General features: G+C 43.7%; 1 protein-coding gene across 1 annotated transcript in view; it reads right to left on the bottom strand.

Moving 5' to 3' along the window:
- Positions 1–5,663: 5,663 nt before the first annotated feature.
- DPP8 (dipeptidyl peptidase 8) overlaps positions 5,664–17,721 on the bottom strand; it is a 41,997-nt gene continuing 29,939 nt past the window's right edge. Inside the window, exons 16-21 of the mRNA XM_075896894.1 lie at positions 16,956–17,101; positions 14,701–14,847; positions 13,729–13,881; positions 10,733–10,875; positions 9,951–10,062; positions 5,664–8,418 (exon numbers count right to left, since the gene is read on the bottom strand). Coding sequence (XP_075753009.1) covers positions 8,296–8,418; positions 9,951–10,062; positions 10,733–10,875; positions 13,729–13,881; positions 14,701–14,847; positions 16,956–17,101 — 824 coding nt within the window. The 3' untranslated portion in view covers positions 5,664–8,295. The remainder of the gene's footprint in view (positions 8,419–9,950; positions 10,063–10,732; positions 10,876–13,728; positions 13,882–14,700; positions 14,848–16,955; positions 17,102–17,721) is intronic.

Genomic DNA, 17,721 nt, shown 5'->3' with positions numbered 1-17,721 from the left:
CCACAATTTCACACACACTGCTCAGAATAATCATCACTAGTCCGACGATCGGCTTTCCCACTCCAAACTGATTGGCTATTCCAGACAGCTACTGTTTGGCCGCCAGGTGCTTCTCCACCAGCAGAGTGGCTCTCATGCGCGTCCTTGTGCCACAGGGGGGAGGTGAGCTCAAAATACAGTCCCATGAAAATGGCTTTCCTCATCCGAAAGCTCTGCAGCCGCTGCTCATCCTCCCAAGCTTCCAGGCTGATGCGATCCTGCCGTTCACTGCTCCTTTCCCAAGTCTGAAAGCAGCTTTCCACTGCGGTCAGTGCCTCCGTGCATGCTACAAGACATCGTGTGGGGTACGTACGATGCATGGCAAGCTCAGTCTCTGACGCTTCTTCCCCACTCTACTGACAGCGTTTTACAAAGTGTAAACAAAGCCTAAGATGCTTTCAAAGCACAGGTGAGAGTGAAAGGAAAAGCATGGGCGAGTTAACAAGTTAAGAGATTGTCCTTCCAGGCAATATGGTGTCACAGGCTGCTCTGAATCCCCCAAATTCATTGAGGGTGGTTCTCATGCAGAAGGAACATTTTATAAAGCAGCATAAGACAAGTGGAAGGTGAGTTTACAATGACAGCATCTGGCTAAACACCTGATTGCTATTGCAGCACTGACAGGAAAACACTATGTTACATTGGGCTACGGAATAGAGAGGGCTGAAAACTCAGTCTGGTTATTCAATAGCAGTTTGATAGCCAGCTATAAACACGGACTATAAATCTTTGCAGCTGCCCAGTTCTGAGCAGCTAAACATGAAACGAGGCCATAAATACTCTAAAAAAGGTACTTTCCCCCTATAAAAGTCTATGATATAGCAGCACTCGGTAAGGCCACCTTCTCCCTGAGCTGTAGCAATTTAAAAAAAAATCTAAACTGCCCAGCTTTAAAGCAGAAGCTAGTATATTAACAGGTGCCTCAAGCTACAGGATTCAAAGAGCTGGGTGTCACTGTAACAGTTCTTTGGCACCTTAGAGACTAACAAATATATTAGATCACGAGCGTTCATGGGGAAAATCCACGTCATCAGATGAGTTGGAGTGGAAGTTACAGAATCCAGGGTATCCACAACAGCAAAACCAGTTATATGTCAATTGTAGCACCAGGGTTAATGATGCTAACGGAGGCATTTATACATCAATAGCTATGAATGGGACACATCCAGCCTGACTTAATTAGCATTAACCCTGGTCCTACAATTGACATATAACTGGTTTTGCTGTTGTGGATACCCTGGATTCTGTCATTTCCACTCCAACTTAAATGAAGCGGGTTTTACCTACGAAAGCTCACAATGTATGTTAGTCTCTAAGTTGCCACAGGACTGCTCATTGTTACAGTTCTTGTTAGCTATATTGCAGTAGCATCTATGGACCAGTTAGAGATCAAGGCCGTCTTATGCTAGCGGCTGTATAAACAGGGAACATGCAACTATTACAATGAGAAGTGCAACATGTTATTACTGTGATACACATAAGTACCCATTAGATAACCCCTTAATTCCTAAAATTCATCAAAATGGAAGGCCTTTTTTATTTTAAATGTGGGTAAACGAATTCTAGCAGGAAGGAGTAAATGAAACCAGGGTCTAGATTCAGAGACTATGCGCCCCTCAATCCATTTTTGTGGAATTCTTTAAGAGGGCAGGAACCCATGGAAAACGTTTAGCACCTCAGGGGCTGAACTACATTTCAGGTGCCAGGCTCCCTTCACAAGAGCTGTAAAGCAGGAATGTAAGGAGGGTTGATTGGCTCACGAGCCCATGTCTCCTCCCACCCAAAGCCTGAAAGACTGGAGCAATGACCATCCAGAGCAGTGTTTCTCAATCTTTTCTTACAAAGTACCCCCTATTTAAAAAAAAAAAAAAAAAAAAAAAAGCAGCTACAAGTATCCCCAGTGTTCAGACAAAAAAATTTTTTTTACCATTGCAACACATTTGTTTAAACAACTTAATCATAGCCAGGCGGACGATGAAATTTTTGGGTGTAAAAAGTACAAAAATAATAAAACGCTGTAAAACTTAAAACAAAAATTCAGTCTCTCCAAATTTCAGTTGCATTGACTTACCCGCCCCCAGACTTCTCTCGAGTACCCCTAAGGGTACTCATAGGCTTTAAGGTCAGAAGGGACCATTATGATCATCTAGTCTGACCCCCTGCACAGTGCAGGCCACAGAATCTCACCCACCCCCTCCTAGAATAATCCTCTCACCTGTCTCGTACCACTGCGTGAGAAACACTGACCCAGAGCACTGTTTCCAGGAGCTGAAAGGAGTTCTGAAGATGGCCTGTATTTGCTCCTTTCTCTCTGATCCTCAGCTGGTGACGGCACTGACATGTTGGGGAGGGTTCCAAGCTTGGTCGGTGCATTTCCTTCCCTTCCCCTACACATGGTGACAGTATAGACTGCGTCTTTAGCAGAGACCAGGAAAAAAGAGGGAGTGTTAACCCCAGAATCCAGGCAGCCCATGAATGCTGCAGGAGCTTCTGGGGGGCAGTGCATTTTTGAGTGACTCAGCCTTCAAAATGCTAAAGCCACTCAGCTGTGCGCCAAGTTTTTATTTCTCTTCACATTTGGAAAGGGGAAGCCTTTCCTAAGGCAGGAAATAGTCTCCTCTCAGCTGCACAGGTTTCAATCATTAGTCTTCATAGGAAACTACCAAATTCTCCAGACATCCAGGGAAGACTCCAGAGAGCTTGAATTATTGGCTAAATCCAAGCACAAGAACAGCCGTGATGCGCTTGGAAACTGAAGGACTCAGCGGCGCAGCAGGTTTTTCCCCCCATTGCTACCTTCTATGCCCTAGATCTGCCCCCAAATTCAAACCCCGGACATGAAGGTGGTTGGTGTAGGAGGCATGCAAACTGTAATCATTGGTGGCCATGTCTGCCAATCAGGTTCTGTAGCATGCAGTCACAGAGTTATGCATGCAAGGCCAGCATCAGGCTCTGGCAAATCTTTCGTTTGGCCTTCAATGCCCATATTGGACTAGGTACTGTAAACTAGGATGGTGCCACTGAGGCAGGGCCACTGTGCCAGCTGATAACAGCTGTGGCTCTGAGCCATGTTATTTAACGTGACTAATGATGCCTTACCTTGTGCTGCAGCACCAACTGGTGGTTAGTGAGGGGTGTTAACCACACAGAATCCATCAGCACAGGAGAGCTGATGTCATTCCCTCTTGTGGACCAATGGGAAACTGTTTGTAGTTTATCCAATCACGTGCCAACCCTCCTATTTACATTGATTTACCTACTCACCGATGAAGATAAGAAAATCACTCGTATTTAAAGCACTCACATGCTTTACATCACACTCATTCTCCCGGGTGGAATAGGAGCATGGGGATTTAATTGTCCTCTTAAATAAACTCCACTAAATCAAGAACAGAGACCGTTTAAAATAGAGAAAAAAACCACATTTAGTTCGATTTATTTAGCAGCATCTTTATTGCAACAGAAAGGATTTGTAATAAAAGGCAGCAAAGCTAACGCTTCCACTTTACATGATTAAAAAGCCATTTAGCTAGAAATGGAGGGAAACCCATAAACCTACCGGGGTGCGACATGCAATTTTGTGAATACAAGTCAATGCTTGAAGAGCAGGCACTTCATGTTCTAAAATTAAAACACCCAAACTTCTACTGTGCAGAACATCCAAGTAAAAGCCACCCGCTCTGTCCTTTCAGAAGGGTGGCCCAAAGAACCCCCCAGGATACAGTACTTGTATTTACAGGGGTCTGGTACTCAAGTAAACAGGCAATTCAAGGCAGTGTTCTAATCTGGCTGATTTCCCCTCCTCCCACTCCCATTGTTATTGCCTTCTCAATATTCAGTGTCATGCCAGCAGCAAAACACACTGCGCTACTCATGGAACACACAGATCAGAAAGAAACACGATCAATTATTTTACTATTATAGGTTAAGTGTCAGGACTCTGTTTTGTCAGTTAATAGCACACCTGGATTCTTTGCTGGATACAGCAAACTACACACACACACACACACACACACACACTTACTTCTATATCTTCAATGTGTCAAGCCCATCTGGAAAGTCTATGCTAACCCTATTCCCAAATGCCCCTATTAGTAAGCAATACATTTTCCATTTTAGTATAATTAATTGATTTTCAAAGCTTCACATGCTGATCAGAATTACTGTGACTAAATATTTGGTAGTAAACGGAGTTTATCAAAATGGAGGAGTTCTCTAGGTAATTAGTTATACATTAATTCAAATTATGTATTTGGAAATATGGTAAACAATGCAAATTACTTATCCCAATCTAAAATGTTCCCTGCCTCACCTTGTTTTTTTATTAAAAGAAAGATTCCTTAAGTAATGGAAACCATCTCAAAACATTAAACCATAGAATCTATCCCTATTGAAGCAAACAGACAATTCCAAACAATGAAAACATTGAAGAAAATATATGTACATTGGCATCCCTATCATCAGTAGGCCCTCACTCTTCAAAATCCAGCCTTCAATATATTCTCTATCATTTTCCAGCAGAAGTTACACATGTAGTCACAGGATTTAGAGGTAAGACAGACACACCCCTGCACTCATAGGAAAGAGATTTTACATTCAATATGCACTTAGGGCCCCATCGCACTACCATATACCACTTGTGTAATGGTTATTGCTGGGAGTAACCCCGCTGAGCTCAAGAGGTACGTCTACACAAGGATAAAAACCTGTGGCTGATCTGGAACATCTGATTTGGGCTCAAGCTCATAGCGCTAAAATTCTGTGTAGACATTTGGGCTCAGGCCGGAACTCAAGTCTGGGACTCTGGACCCTGAACACCTCTACAGCCATTGCTCAGCCACAGAGCCCTAGTCCCATGAGCCAGAGACAGCTGTGGGGTTTCTCTCTCTGCATAGACATATCCTCCAACATTCCCAGCGCTGGATTTCTTTTGTGGTGCAAGGTGGTGGCCTACCTCCTCCATGGAAGAGCTGGTTCTCATACTTTCTGCCTGAGAAGTCCACTAGCTCTGCTTAAAATGTGAAGTAACATTATTACAGCGTTGCAATTTTTAAAAGAAGTTCATAATCAAAAGCAAAATCCAAACGTGAAACTTCATGGGGAATTCTACTTGGGTGAAAGTGCTATCTTCTCAATACAGAGATTTTCGAGTAGGCAAGTCTGATGGGCCAAACGGCAGCAATACCATCATACACAGTACTCTAGACGGATACTGTAGTACAGGAAGACTGGCTTACAGCTGGAAAAAGGCACAGAACTGCTGAGCTTAGCTGTGGCAGTGTGGCTTGTCCTACCAACACCATCAGGATCTAGTCACCAGTGTCTCTAGAGTTAATGACATACTCTGGATGCCACAAAGCTGTGCTCATTCCCTGTGGAATTGATTGTACCCCTATTAATCTACCGGGGTTTGGTCATTAACTTCAAAAGAGGCTGGATCAGACCCTATAGGATATGCCTTTCATTACTACTACATATGGTAACCATCCTTTGTACAGAACTATGAAATACGGATAGCAAATCCTTCCAGCATTTTCACAAGAATATATGGAGTTTTAAAGTGACCAACAGCTGTAAAGGAAACTATTTTTGTCAGAAAAAAAATACATAATTATGTTGCAAAATAGAGTACATATCATACCTGATACTTTAATAGCTTTCTGATATATATGATATTTAAAAGAGAGAATGCATTATTCAAAAAGCTACATGTAAGCAGTTTTATGATGTTCGTTACTAAACCAAAATCTAGACTTGATTACCAAAATTGCATTTAATTCCTCCTTTGCTGTAAGCACTGTTCCATAGAGGTCGTTTTGTACAAAAGGGTTAATTTTCACGTGAGAATCATATACATTTATATTCAAGAGATCATCTCTGGAAAAGGGACAAAAATACACCCCGAAACGCCAGTTAAGTTAACATTGAACATAATATAAACAACCTTGAAAATGTGATAACATCCACGTGTTAGTTTATACATATACGTTTATATGGTCAGATACAGAGCACATCAACACAGCAACAAAAGAACTCTCTGTGCACGTCTCAGAGTCCAAAACCTGACTGTCCACGCTGCTATTTTTAGCCTGCAGTGCACCTGGGCTCTTAGACTTGCTGCCCTGTGTTTTCTTTTGCTGTGTAGGCATACCCATAGCTATATGCATCTATACTACAACATAAACACGTAAAGAACCAGGTGGGATACCATAATATAAAAACTACACATTTGTTACTCATTGGCGCATTCTTCTTCTTCAAACCTATCAATGTACCAGCCTGTCTGTGCTTACTAGATTATGTCACAGAACTGCGGAAAACTCAGGCTTTTTCGGAAGGGAATTCATGTTAGTTACAATAATTAGCTATTGTTGGTACAGAGAAGTCAGTGCAGGTGTTGAGCTCCTTACATTCCCTCAGTTTTCCCAAAATCAAAACCTATAAACCTATTTCTGTATGCTTACAGGACTTTAAATAGCATCTGTACAATTCAGAACAATTGTGAGAGAGCTGGAAAAAAAATGGCTTACACGACATGTGTTTGCTTTGAAAACCATTAACATAATACAATGGAGCTGGTTTATGTAGGTTTTATAAATCCAGGTGTTTCCACTGACTCCAGGGGAGTTATTCCCAATTAATACCAGTGTCACTACCATCAAGGTCAGGGCCTATTGTGTTAAATGTTCAAGTTGTAGGGTCTATTGATCATTCATACACCTGCAAAAGTTACTCACGTACATTCCTATAAAATCTGGGGTATTTCACGTATAAACACAAGCCACAGGGTGTCCCGATTTCAGAAGAGAATCATGCTCTGCTTCTCTCTTATTGCATCAAAATAGAAGGGAAAAAGTTCTTGGCTTTTTTTTAAAAGAACGAAGCTGAAAATTATAGGAAGTTAACACAGGCACCCAAGCAGAATTTTCAGGTTTAAAAGTAACAATTTTACTGTGGTGTTCTATTTTAAACAACATTTTGAAAGTTAAAAGTAGTTCCAAACATGTTTTTCAGCCAAGACTGCATCACAGTTAAAACCACACCAGGAAAGAAAATCATGCTTTAGTGTGATTTTATATCGCAGGGTGCTAGCTTCTAGAAGCGTTACCTGAAGCAACACAGACAGGGGTTTCTCCCAGGGGACAGCCTATAACCATGCTACACCACAGTGCTAGAGATGACCCTTGGGTGATAGATTCCTATATATTTATGGGAGCAGGTTGACTCGGACAAGCTTTCTCAACAGTGATCTGAGAATAATGTTAGAATAATGACAACACAAAATTTAATAAAACACAATTTGCATTGCTTCAATGTAGTGTTGACAGGCCACCAACTCCCCACTTGGGTGTTGGAATTTTAAAATCTTAGTGGAAGAATATTTAGATACCCACCTGCTGAGATAGGGTCATATTTTGAAAACAGCCCCAAAATGCACATTGAGAGAAAGTCCATGGAAATACACTGATTTTTAAAATATGAGACATATACAAAGTTTCAGTTGTTTGGCTTAAAACTAGTTAGCGTCTCAGCATAAAGGCTAACTGTAAAATACATCTCATGTACCAGTGGGAAATGAGGTACAACCAGTTTAACACAATACAAAAGAAAAAAGCAGCAAGATACACAGAGATGAGCTCACTGGAAAATTGGTCTGATTGGCATTAAAACCAAATTATAAACTTCTTCAGAAGGCAGCTAAAAGTGTTTCTTTTTAAAAATAATTATCCCCAGCATCTGATTATATGTGTGTCTAATGTGCAACTAATTCCTCGTGAGCCAGACATCCTTTGCACGTGACATAAACTAGGCATTACATTATGAAATGCTATCAAAGTTGTAACCATTCAGATTTTTGCCAGGATGTGAGCACACCATCCAATATTACCTTGTTGTAAGAAACTGAGAAACACGCTGTAAAAAAAATACACCAATTAGACTCACACAGCTCAGTGTTTTCAGATGGTAAAGATACAGTGTTGTGGAAATGTGTTACTGAATTTTCAGCTTCTTCCCAAAGCGTATGCCTGGTGGTGCTGTGTACCACAGACGTTTGATATTGTTTCCGTTTTAAAATGATTAGGCCATTATCCTGTAGATTCCTTGTATGGCACCTAGGTTACTTAAAAAAAAGTCAGTGTGTGCGCGTGCATATGTGGCAGGCACCAAAACGCAGTGTTCTGTTCTATTCTCTCTAAAGACCAGTTTCCTCGTTTGGTTAAGCAGCTAGTGTCAGAGTTCCACAGAGGTCACAAATTACATGGCCTTCAGCGCAGCAATATGAGAGCCAAGATTCTCTTGCAGATAATGCAGCAGATGGAGTTCATAATGCTCTCCGGATTCAGGGACCCTTATACTGTGTCTCTCCTGCGGGTAAATCTAAAAGGCAAAATAAAGAGTCGTGAACACACACAACTGGCGCTCAGCCACACAGAAACCAGCAACCTGGCACAGGTTAATGACAGGCACGTGGCTGCGTGAGAGATTAGAGAAGAATATTTGATAGTGAGCAGGGATTCCCAGCCCCTCCCACATCCTGGCCTCCATGTTAAAATAAGGAAAAGAGAGAGAGAGAGAGAGAGAGCGAGAGAGAGATTGATTTAGCATGCCTCTCCCAAGTAGCAATAAAGAAAGGGAGGGTGGATGCACCTGGGGATCTAGAGAACCCCATTTGCAGGGAAAGTATAGTAAGATGCTGGAGCAATACGTGACTTGAACAGTAAAAAATACCAAATATAAATTTCCCCATCTCTCCAATGGAAGGGAGAGGGGAAGAGAGGGAAAAGCTAGAAGCTGGTTACTGCTAACTATGGGCCTGGACAGCCACTGCTAAGAGCAGGGCAGCAGACTGATTGGAAAAACCTGATATAGGGCAGGGATGTAACAGAATAACAGTTAACTGACAAGCATGAGCTTAATGATTACTCACTGGCTCCCAGCCCTGTTCCTGGGAAGCCAGCTACCACTGCCACGGTGTGACAGCCAGCTCCCTGGAAGTGGGAGGAAGCCAGCTGCCATCCCGTACGGCTGCCTCTGTATCAGAGGCAGCACTGCAGGGCAGCATCCCGTTCCCCAGGAGCAGGGCTTCAGGAAGGAGCCAGTGCGCACCATGAGCCAGCTTAAAAGGCAGCTCCCGGTGCACACCAGTTCCCACTCTGCACGGCTGCCTCTCTATCAGCCGCTTGGGGCAGCAGCCAGCTCCCCGGGAGCAGAGCCGGCAGGCAGAAGCCAGTACATGCTGGGAGCCAGCTTAAAAGCTGGCTTCCGGCTCACACCAGCTCCCAGGGAGCTGGCTGCTGCCCTGCACTGAGGGCTCTGCAAGATAAAGCTTATTAAGCAGAGCCTGCAACACAGCTGACTCCCTGGGAGTGGGGTCAGGAATCAACTCCCAGCACACACTGGCTGCCAGCCCTCCTCCTGGGGAGCAGGCTGCGCTGTGGGCTCTGTAGTATAAGCACCATACTGCAGAGCCCGCAGCATGTAACCAACTAAGATCTTTAGCAGTTACATGGTTACTTAATCGCTTTTTAACATCCCTTGTACAGAGACCGAAAGCCCAAAATTCCAACATTCAAAGGAGAAACTTTCCTTTTACAATATTCTTGTCTTTTGCACAGAACTTGGTCGGAAGAAACCGGCAACTACTTCCTTCGTCTTCTAAATCCAAAGCAAGCATAAGATAAACAGGTCCAAATGGGTAAAACCTAATGTTAACTCACTTCACTGCCTATCCTAATTTTTAGTTGGATGAGGAAAAACATTGGTTTTAGAATAGTTTCTAATCGCCCAGCTTGTCATTAGATGTTTATTATCCACTACAGATCAAATACACGCCACGTATTCCAATCTGAGTTTCGTCCAGAGCTGTGTCATTTTCATATCCAAGTTCTCACATTTTGGAAGCTTCTTACCTGTAAATCATATGGTTTTCCAGCCCTCACTAAAAAACTCAGCAATATACTTGTGTGTGCAAAGTGAACGTTCTCATCCAAGAAACCATGTAGCAGCAGCAAACGGTGTGGTCTGAGAAAGGCACGAGACAAACATTTAGACTGCTGCCTGGAATTTTAGCCATCAAAACACGCTGCTTTTAGTTTAAATATTGCAAAACTCTTGACCCAATCTTGCAGACTGCCCTTGGGCAGGAATACCACTGGCTTCCAATGCCATATTTACCCCTCCCTCGGAGTTTTCAGGATTGGGCCTTATATTTGCGGATTTACTTTATTCTCTCCCAAAAGATTATTGAGATGGGATGCTAAAAATGGTTTACATGTGCTTAAATAGCCACCGGACACTAATTCTTTAGCAAGACATATCAAATATCTTTGACTTCTAAACACACAGCCACATACGCAAACACAGATATGCTCTTACATCTCAGATAAAGCACTTTAATCAAACATAACTTTTTGCCTAGTTCAATGGAGCACAGACTAAGGGGCTAAGTACATAATTGAAGCTATGTCTGCCATTTCTTTATGCATAAGAGATATGCTTTAATTACAGCCAGCATAAAAGGGATTACTTGAAAAGACCATAATTATGCAAATGTCCATTCAAGTTTATTAAGTGCTGTTTTAAAGACTGGCATTTATCGTTTCAGAATTTAATTGCCAAGAACGAGGAGATAAAAATGTGCGGGTAGGATTAAATGTTGCTGGGGGCACACGAGAGGGGGACCTGAACTTACTCTGAAGGAAACTTCTCCGCTTGCATGGCCACTGATCCTACATAATACCCCTGTTCGTTGTGATCAGGGTGTCCCATGTAACGCTCTGTGTAGCCCGTGTCATAGAATATCCACAGCGTGACTGGTGCTCCAGCAATGGCAACCTGGAAGTTTCAACAAGATCATCAACATAAAAAATGAAAGGGACACAGGCAGCATGTCTTACTCACGACGTCCAACCATGATCACCCAACGGAGACGCTTAACACCCACAGATATTTACCGCGAATGCCGAAAAGAAACCGCTGCAACGATACAGCTTGCTCCAAAGGATACTGGCAATAAAGCAACCGATCAAAAATAAAAAGTAATGGCAATTAGCCAACATCAAGCAACAAAGCACCGTCTCACATGTCAGTGACTAGTATGTGAGGGAAGCGTCTTGCATCCTTCCTCTCACGTAGACAATGCTAGGTGGCCAGAGACTTTGCTTGTATAAATCACCATGGCTCCATTGAAATCCATGGCTTTATAATCATGTCACCAGCAAAGGCTCTGGCACCAAAAGCCTCTCTGCAATGGTCTGCACATACAAGTTTCGTCACCATAGTTATGTCAGCTGAGGGAACTGATCCTTCACTGGCATTTTTCCTGTGCTTATACCAGCTCCTCAAATCAGCACAAGTTGTAATCGGAAAAGTACTTTTCTACCTTGATAACTGCATCCGCAGTAGAGGGCTTTGCCAGTACAGCTATAATGGAATGTCCGCGCCAACAAAACGCTCCCACGGGAGAAAAGGACTTGCATTAGAAATGTGGACCCTGTTCATCCTCAAAGGCCCTTTGGATGAAAAACGAATTTACGCTGAAGAAGTGAAACCCAAGTGAGAGGGGGAGCAGCTGTTACGGGGATCAATCAAAGCTCTAGTGTTTGTCTGCAATATCTCTGTCCACCAAATGCATGACATGTTTCTGGAAGAAAAAGCTCTCTGGGATTTGACAACCCCAGCCTCTTCAGTTAAGAGCTGAGATTGCTACCACACCACAGATCAAGGTGCTTCAGGGAAGACCACCAACAAAACCAGGAAAGAGACTTGACACTGCAAATATTTTTAAAGTTAAATAAATAAAGGTCTTTCACGCCCACTTTACACACTGCAGTGAAGTAAGAAGAGCCACAAAGAATAATATTGATTTTCAACTCAGATTAGAATAATTATAATTAAGGATGTTAAGGACTAGTTGACTAGTCTACTATCCGATTGACTATTCAATAAGCATTTGCCTATTGGATAGTCAATTTCTCCCCCTCTATCAGATAGAAGCAGCAAAGGGGGGCGGGGAGGGGAGAAGGGGTACTTCGAAGCAGCAACACCGCACAGCTGAGCCAGGGATCAGCTGGGTGGTGCTGCTGCTTTGAAACCCCATTGCAGCGTTTCAAAGGGGCAGAGCCATAGAGTCCCCAGCTGACCCCAGGCTCCATGGCGCTGCCCCTTTGAAATGCCACCTTGGGGTTTCAAAGCAGCAGCTGTGCAGCTCTGCTGCTTTGAAGTATCCTTTCTCCATTTCTCTGGGGAAATGCCGAGCAGAGCCCAGATCAGCTGGGGATTTCCCGGCTGACCATGGGCTCCATGAGGGCGCTGTGGCTTTGAAATGCACAAGAGCCCCCACTGGGGACTCTTGTACATTTCAAAGCAGGCACCCGCATGCAGCCCGGAGTCAGAGGGACTTTCCACTGGCCCCGGGCTGCAGGCGGAGTTCCGCATTCCTCCTTTGAAATGTACAAGAACCCCAATCAGGGCTCTTGTACATTTCAAAGGAGGAATGTGGAAGTGCCTATCGACAAGTCGAGTAGTTGATGGAAATTCCATTGACTACTCGGCTAGCCAATTAACCGCAATTTAACATCCTTAATTATAATTGTATTTTGCATTTTTTTAAACATATTTTGTCTAAGAACCTCTACTACCTCATCTACACAGAAACACATCACTTTAACATCACCTGTATAAAGTGTATAACCTGCCTAGTGTAGACACAGTTATATCAGCATAAAGGTTCTTTACACTAGCATAGCTAAACCTGCGTGGAAAGGGGAATAACTGGCTACATGAATATAACTGTGTCCACACTAGGAGATGTACTGGTATAATTAGGAGACGTCTCCACTTCTGGGAAGACTGACACTCTGGAGGTCGATCTTCTGGTGTCTGATTTAGCAGGTATAGTAAGGACCTGCTAAATTGAACTCTGAGGACACCCTCATTAACTCCAGTACTCCTTGCAGTTGTGAGGAGTCAGGGAAGTTGACAGAAGAGTTTCTCCCATCGACCTCCCGCTGTAGGGCTGCCCCAGAAAATCGATACAAGGTACATTGACTTCAGCTGCACAATCCATGTAGCTGGAGTTGCATTTCTTACATTGATTTTCTCCAGCAGTGTAGATCTGCCCAGATATATTTCTTTAAAAAAAATCATACCAGAACCAACAATTATACAGAGACAAAATCCATGTACTGACGAAGCCTAACTGCTTTGCGAATGCTAACTAATATTCCCAATATGCTATGGTGTAGGAACCTACCATCCCCAGTGAAACAAACTGACTTATCCAAAGTCGCACACAGAATCTTATCTGTTTACTGCAATGCATCCTGAAACTCAGCTTAAAATGATCAGGTAACCTGAATTTGAAAACAATTTCATAACATGGTGAAAAGTGTCTACGTTTTAAAAAACTGCCAAGTCCAAAAGGTTACATTCAAATATTTTCAAGCAAACACCAGGTAGAAATGTACTTTGGAAATGGAAATGTACTTTGTGGTTACTTTGTTCTCTCCTATTCCCCTCCAGTGTTTGTGTCCTGGAGTGAAATAAAAACCAGACTCTTTTGCACTGCATAGCACTGTTTACAGTTCAAGAGTCTTTGTATCTACAAACACACATGGGACATAGAGACACAGTTTGATTAAGAAACATCCTATGCCACAAAAATAAGCCCATGATGCATTAACGTACCCGGAAGAGATCTGACCTCTGCATTAATGCCATAAGAGACAGGTATCCTCCATAGGACCAGCCATGAATGCCAACTCGGTCTAAATCAATGAAGTCATACTGGGAAGCTAAATACTGCAGGCCTTCTACTTGGTCGTCGATTTCTATTTGACCCTGGGGGATACAGATTTTTTGTTAGTTCTTGACAAAAGTAATATTCTGAAAGTTTAAAAAAAAAAAAGCAAGCAGCTTTGCCGATTACTATTTCTATTGGAGTCCCATTCCAGAATTGGGCCTCTATTGTAGTAGATGCTGTACAAACATGGAACGAAAGGAACATTCCCCAGACTGCTGACATAGTAGGGAAATTTAAGTGCACATTATCTCCACCCCGCTCAGCTTCCTCATGGGAAATGTTCATGGGGTGGTGTTCTGGTCTGGGGTGTTCTCGTTTGGGGAACGGGACTCGCTTAACCTAAGAGACAAGATCTAGGGCCAGATTCTGGCTCTGTGCATCAAACTGGCACAAAAGCATTTCAAAACACATGGCACCTCCTTCTGATCCACAGGTGAGGGCTCAGCAGGGTTCTTCTACAAACAGGACCATAGGAACGGTCATGCCCCCACCCTCTGTCGAAGGTATCCCACCTGTGAGTGGCTAGCAGGAGCGGGTTCCAAAGCTCCCACCATGGAAAGTTAGGGACTAACTCGCCCAGCTCAGAAGCTGGCTTTACCCTGAAGCAGGTGCGGTTCTAGCTTATTTCATATCCACTCTCTCATTTTCCGCTCTAATTCCACATCAGCTGGATGCATCCACCCCCTCACAAGCCCAGACAGTGGAACGCTCCACAGTTGTGTGTCGGAATCCCTGCCAGAGCTCTCTTTATCCTCTTCCAGTAGGCTGACCCAACAGGACTCCCTCCTTCCACCCCCGCTCCTCATCTGGACTGCTCAGAAACACGTCTGGATGCTGGCTCACCTCCTGCCACTTACCATTTTGTATTTAAAGGCGCCTTCAAACTTAAGCCCTCGATGGCAGGACCCCCTGTTGTCAATGACAACGACGACGTAACCCAGCGAGGCCAGCGTGTTCAAGCGAAAATACTTGACTCCTTTAAACCGATTGTTCACCAGCTGCACCTGGAAAAAGACAACTGGAAATATGAACAGAGCCACATCAGACAGACCACTGGAAATAAGCACGGGGGCTACAAGCTAACGACCTGACTCCTCATCTCTTAATCTGGTTCAGGATTGTTTGGTAACATCCCCTGTATCTCAAGGCTCAATTCCTTCACAGCCTGAATTCACCCGCTCATTGTGGGTGCTGCGCCTCTCTTTACCCATGTGTGTAGGGATACCGAATTCCCCTTTGCAGGGGCAGGGTCCAAGTAGTTCTCCTCCCTTAGCCGGTCCAACATCTTCCTCAGGAGCCATGGACCATGTTCAGTGCTGCACAGCTGCCTTCTGAATTCTACTCAGCCCTCCTCCTCCAAGGAGATTTTCCCTGCTCCCAGGTAGATGAAATATTGAGCTTCCCAGCATTCAAGTAAGTCAAGTGCCTGGGTTGGAAAATCGCCCCATTGATTTTGCAAGGCTGCTGTCTCACATTAGATTTATCTCCCCACCCTTGTCCCCTGGAAGATGCTGTGTGTTTCGGTAACTTCATTTTAATGGTGGGAGAGAAAGTGCTTTTGTGACCCATGGCCAGAAAGGCTTAAACATCTTGCAGGACAAATGACTCAAATTCAACCTTTGGGGACACAGCAGATAATGTTTGTGTTTTTGAGAGAGTGCGCGCGCACAGGGGGGAGGCGACCGTTTGGTTATATTGTTAGCTTCTGACAACATATAGCGTGAGAGGTTAACAATGTAACAATTATACACTATACAGCTCTCTTTGCAGTGTACAGCAAATCGTCTGTGAACAGCAGAAAGCAATTATCTTATGTCAATGTGTATAACTAATTCCTGATGATGCTTGGGAAATAGGTCACTTTGGAAGTCTCTAGGATTGTCTATTGTTCACCTAAAGACTCTGAACTGAAGAGAAGCTGGGATCTGTATAAAAACCTTGGATTCTCATCTTGTGTGTCTCAGATCTGCTTGATGCTTTAGTGGGGAAAAGCTTTAAGGCGTAAGATGAGAGCTCTCTAGCTCCATCTGGATCCCACCTTAATATGGACCTTGGACCATAACCCGGGAACTAAATCTGTAAGAACTCTTTGCAACTGCAAAGCTCATCATCTCTGCTCTGAATTTGATCTCAGAACTGTATTTGTGTGTGTCTGTATATTGATCTTTTAACCAGTACTTTCTCTCTTTTCTGTCTTTAAAAACTTTTAGTTCAGATAATGAGAATTGGTTGTAAGGGTAGGTTCGGGGCAAGATCTGATATACTCATTGACCTGGAAGATAACGTGTCCAATCCTTTGGCATCAGTAGAGCTTTATTTGACTTAGGGTGCATCTACACGGCACCATTATTTCAAGATAACTAACGTTAGTTTGAAATAATGCGAGCGTCTACACAGCCATTCCGTTATTTCAAAATACCAGACGGCTTATTCCAAAATCTGTAAACCTCATTCTACGAGGAATAATGCCTATTCTGAAAAAAGGCAAGTGTAGACGCTCCACAGCTTCTATTTAGAAATAGCCCTTCCCCAGGGCCATTCTAAGTTATTCCTCCCCAGTACCTCCTGGGGCTCTAAATCGAGATACCACACCTACATTAGGGAAGCCTCAGACTAATTTTGAAGCTTCCTTGCAGTGTAGACATGCTATTGCGAAATAAGCTATTTTGGAATAACTCTTCCAGAATAGCTTATTTCGAAGTAAGCATGCAATGTAGACGTACCCTTGGGTGTCTGGGTAGAGGCCTAAGGCTGGATTGCTTTAAGAGAACTGTGTGGTTTGGCTTCTAAGTAATCAGTAAGGTATTAGAGGAGCTGTTTTGTGCTGGCGTGGTAAATCTAAGCATTGGAATATCCACTGGCTTTGGCGAGTGGCTCTCCATTCTTTGCAGTTTGGCCCTGAGTAATCTCAGTTGGTTTCCCTGGGATTCTGGCCTCAGCTTCAAATCAGTTTCCTGGTCACTCTGGGTACCCTAGCAAAACAGCTTAAAAGAATTCCAGTAGGAAGAGGGAGAGCAGCGCCCTCCCAGCGCCATCCTCAGCTCAGGAACAGTCAGTATAAGAGACAAAAATTGGCAGGCATTTCTATCTGCCTCTATCGCACTGCACTCACCTGAGGTCCTCCGTATATGAAGAGCACTGTGGGGTATTTCTTCCCCGGTTGTAGGTGATGAGGTTTGTAAATCATCCCATACAACGTGAAGCCTGAAGAACTCTCAAAGGAGAAGATTTCCGGGGGAACATATTCGGGGAGAGGCCCTGCAGGCAGGTGAGAAGAAACAGACCCATTTTAACAAGGGCCTGATGGACAATGGGAGTTCACAAAACTACCCACACTACAGATAATTCCAGCATGAGGCAGGGTTGCTATCATGCCTCCTATGGCCAGAAGGGACCATGGAGATCATCTAGTCTGACTTCATGTCTAGCGCTGGCCATAAGATTTCCCTGGATTAATTCCTTTTTGAACTACAGCACCTCTTTTAGAGAAATACCTAATTTTGATTTAAAAATTGCCAGACTTCACCACTACCCTTGGTAAGCTGTTCTGCTGGTGAATTATTCACACTGTCAATTATCCACACTGTGACTATCGGAATCAGCCTTCTTTCTGATCTGAATTTGTCTAGCTTCAATGTCCTGCCATTTGATCTTGCTAGACTAGGAATGGGCAACCCAGGCTAGTGAGCAGCCTGCATGAGCATCTCTCCATCTCAGTGGGTCTCAAGATCGTCGTAACCAAGACGGTCTCCCGGGATAGGGCAGTTTCTCTCACTGCACTTGCGTACCTGGGATTCACAAGGTGTGACGATTGAACCATAGCAGCACTTTGATTGGCTGCAGAGGGAGCGCACGGCTCTCACAGTCAGCGTTGTGTG

The sequence above is a fragment of the Pelodiscus sinensis genome, chromosome 14, assembly GCF_049634645.1.
Source record: "Pelodiscus sinensis isolate JC-2024 chromosome 14, ASM4963464v1, whole genome shotgun sequence".
NCBI lineage: Eukaryota > Metazoa > Chordata > Testudines > Trionychidae > Pelodiscus > Pelodiscus sinensis.
Note: the sequence above shows the minus strand (reverse complement) of the source record. Positions and strands in the feature narration are given on the sequence as shown.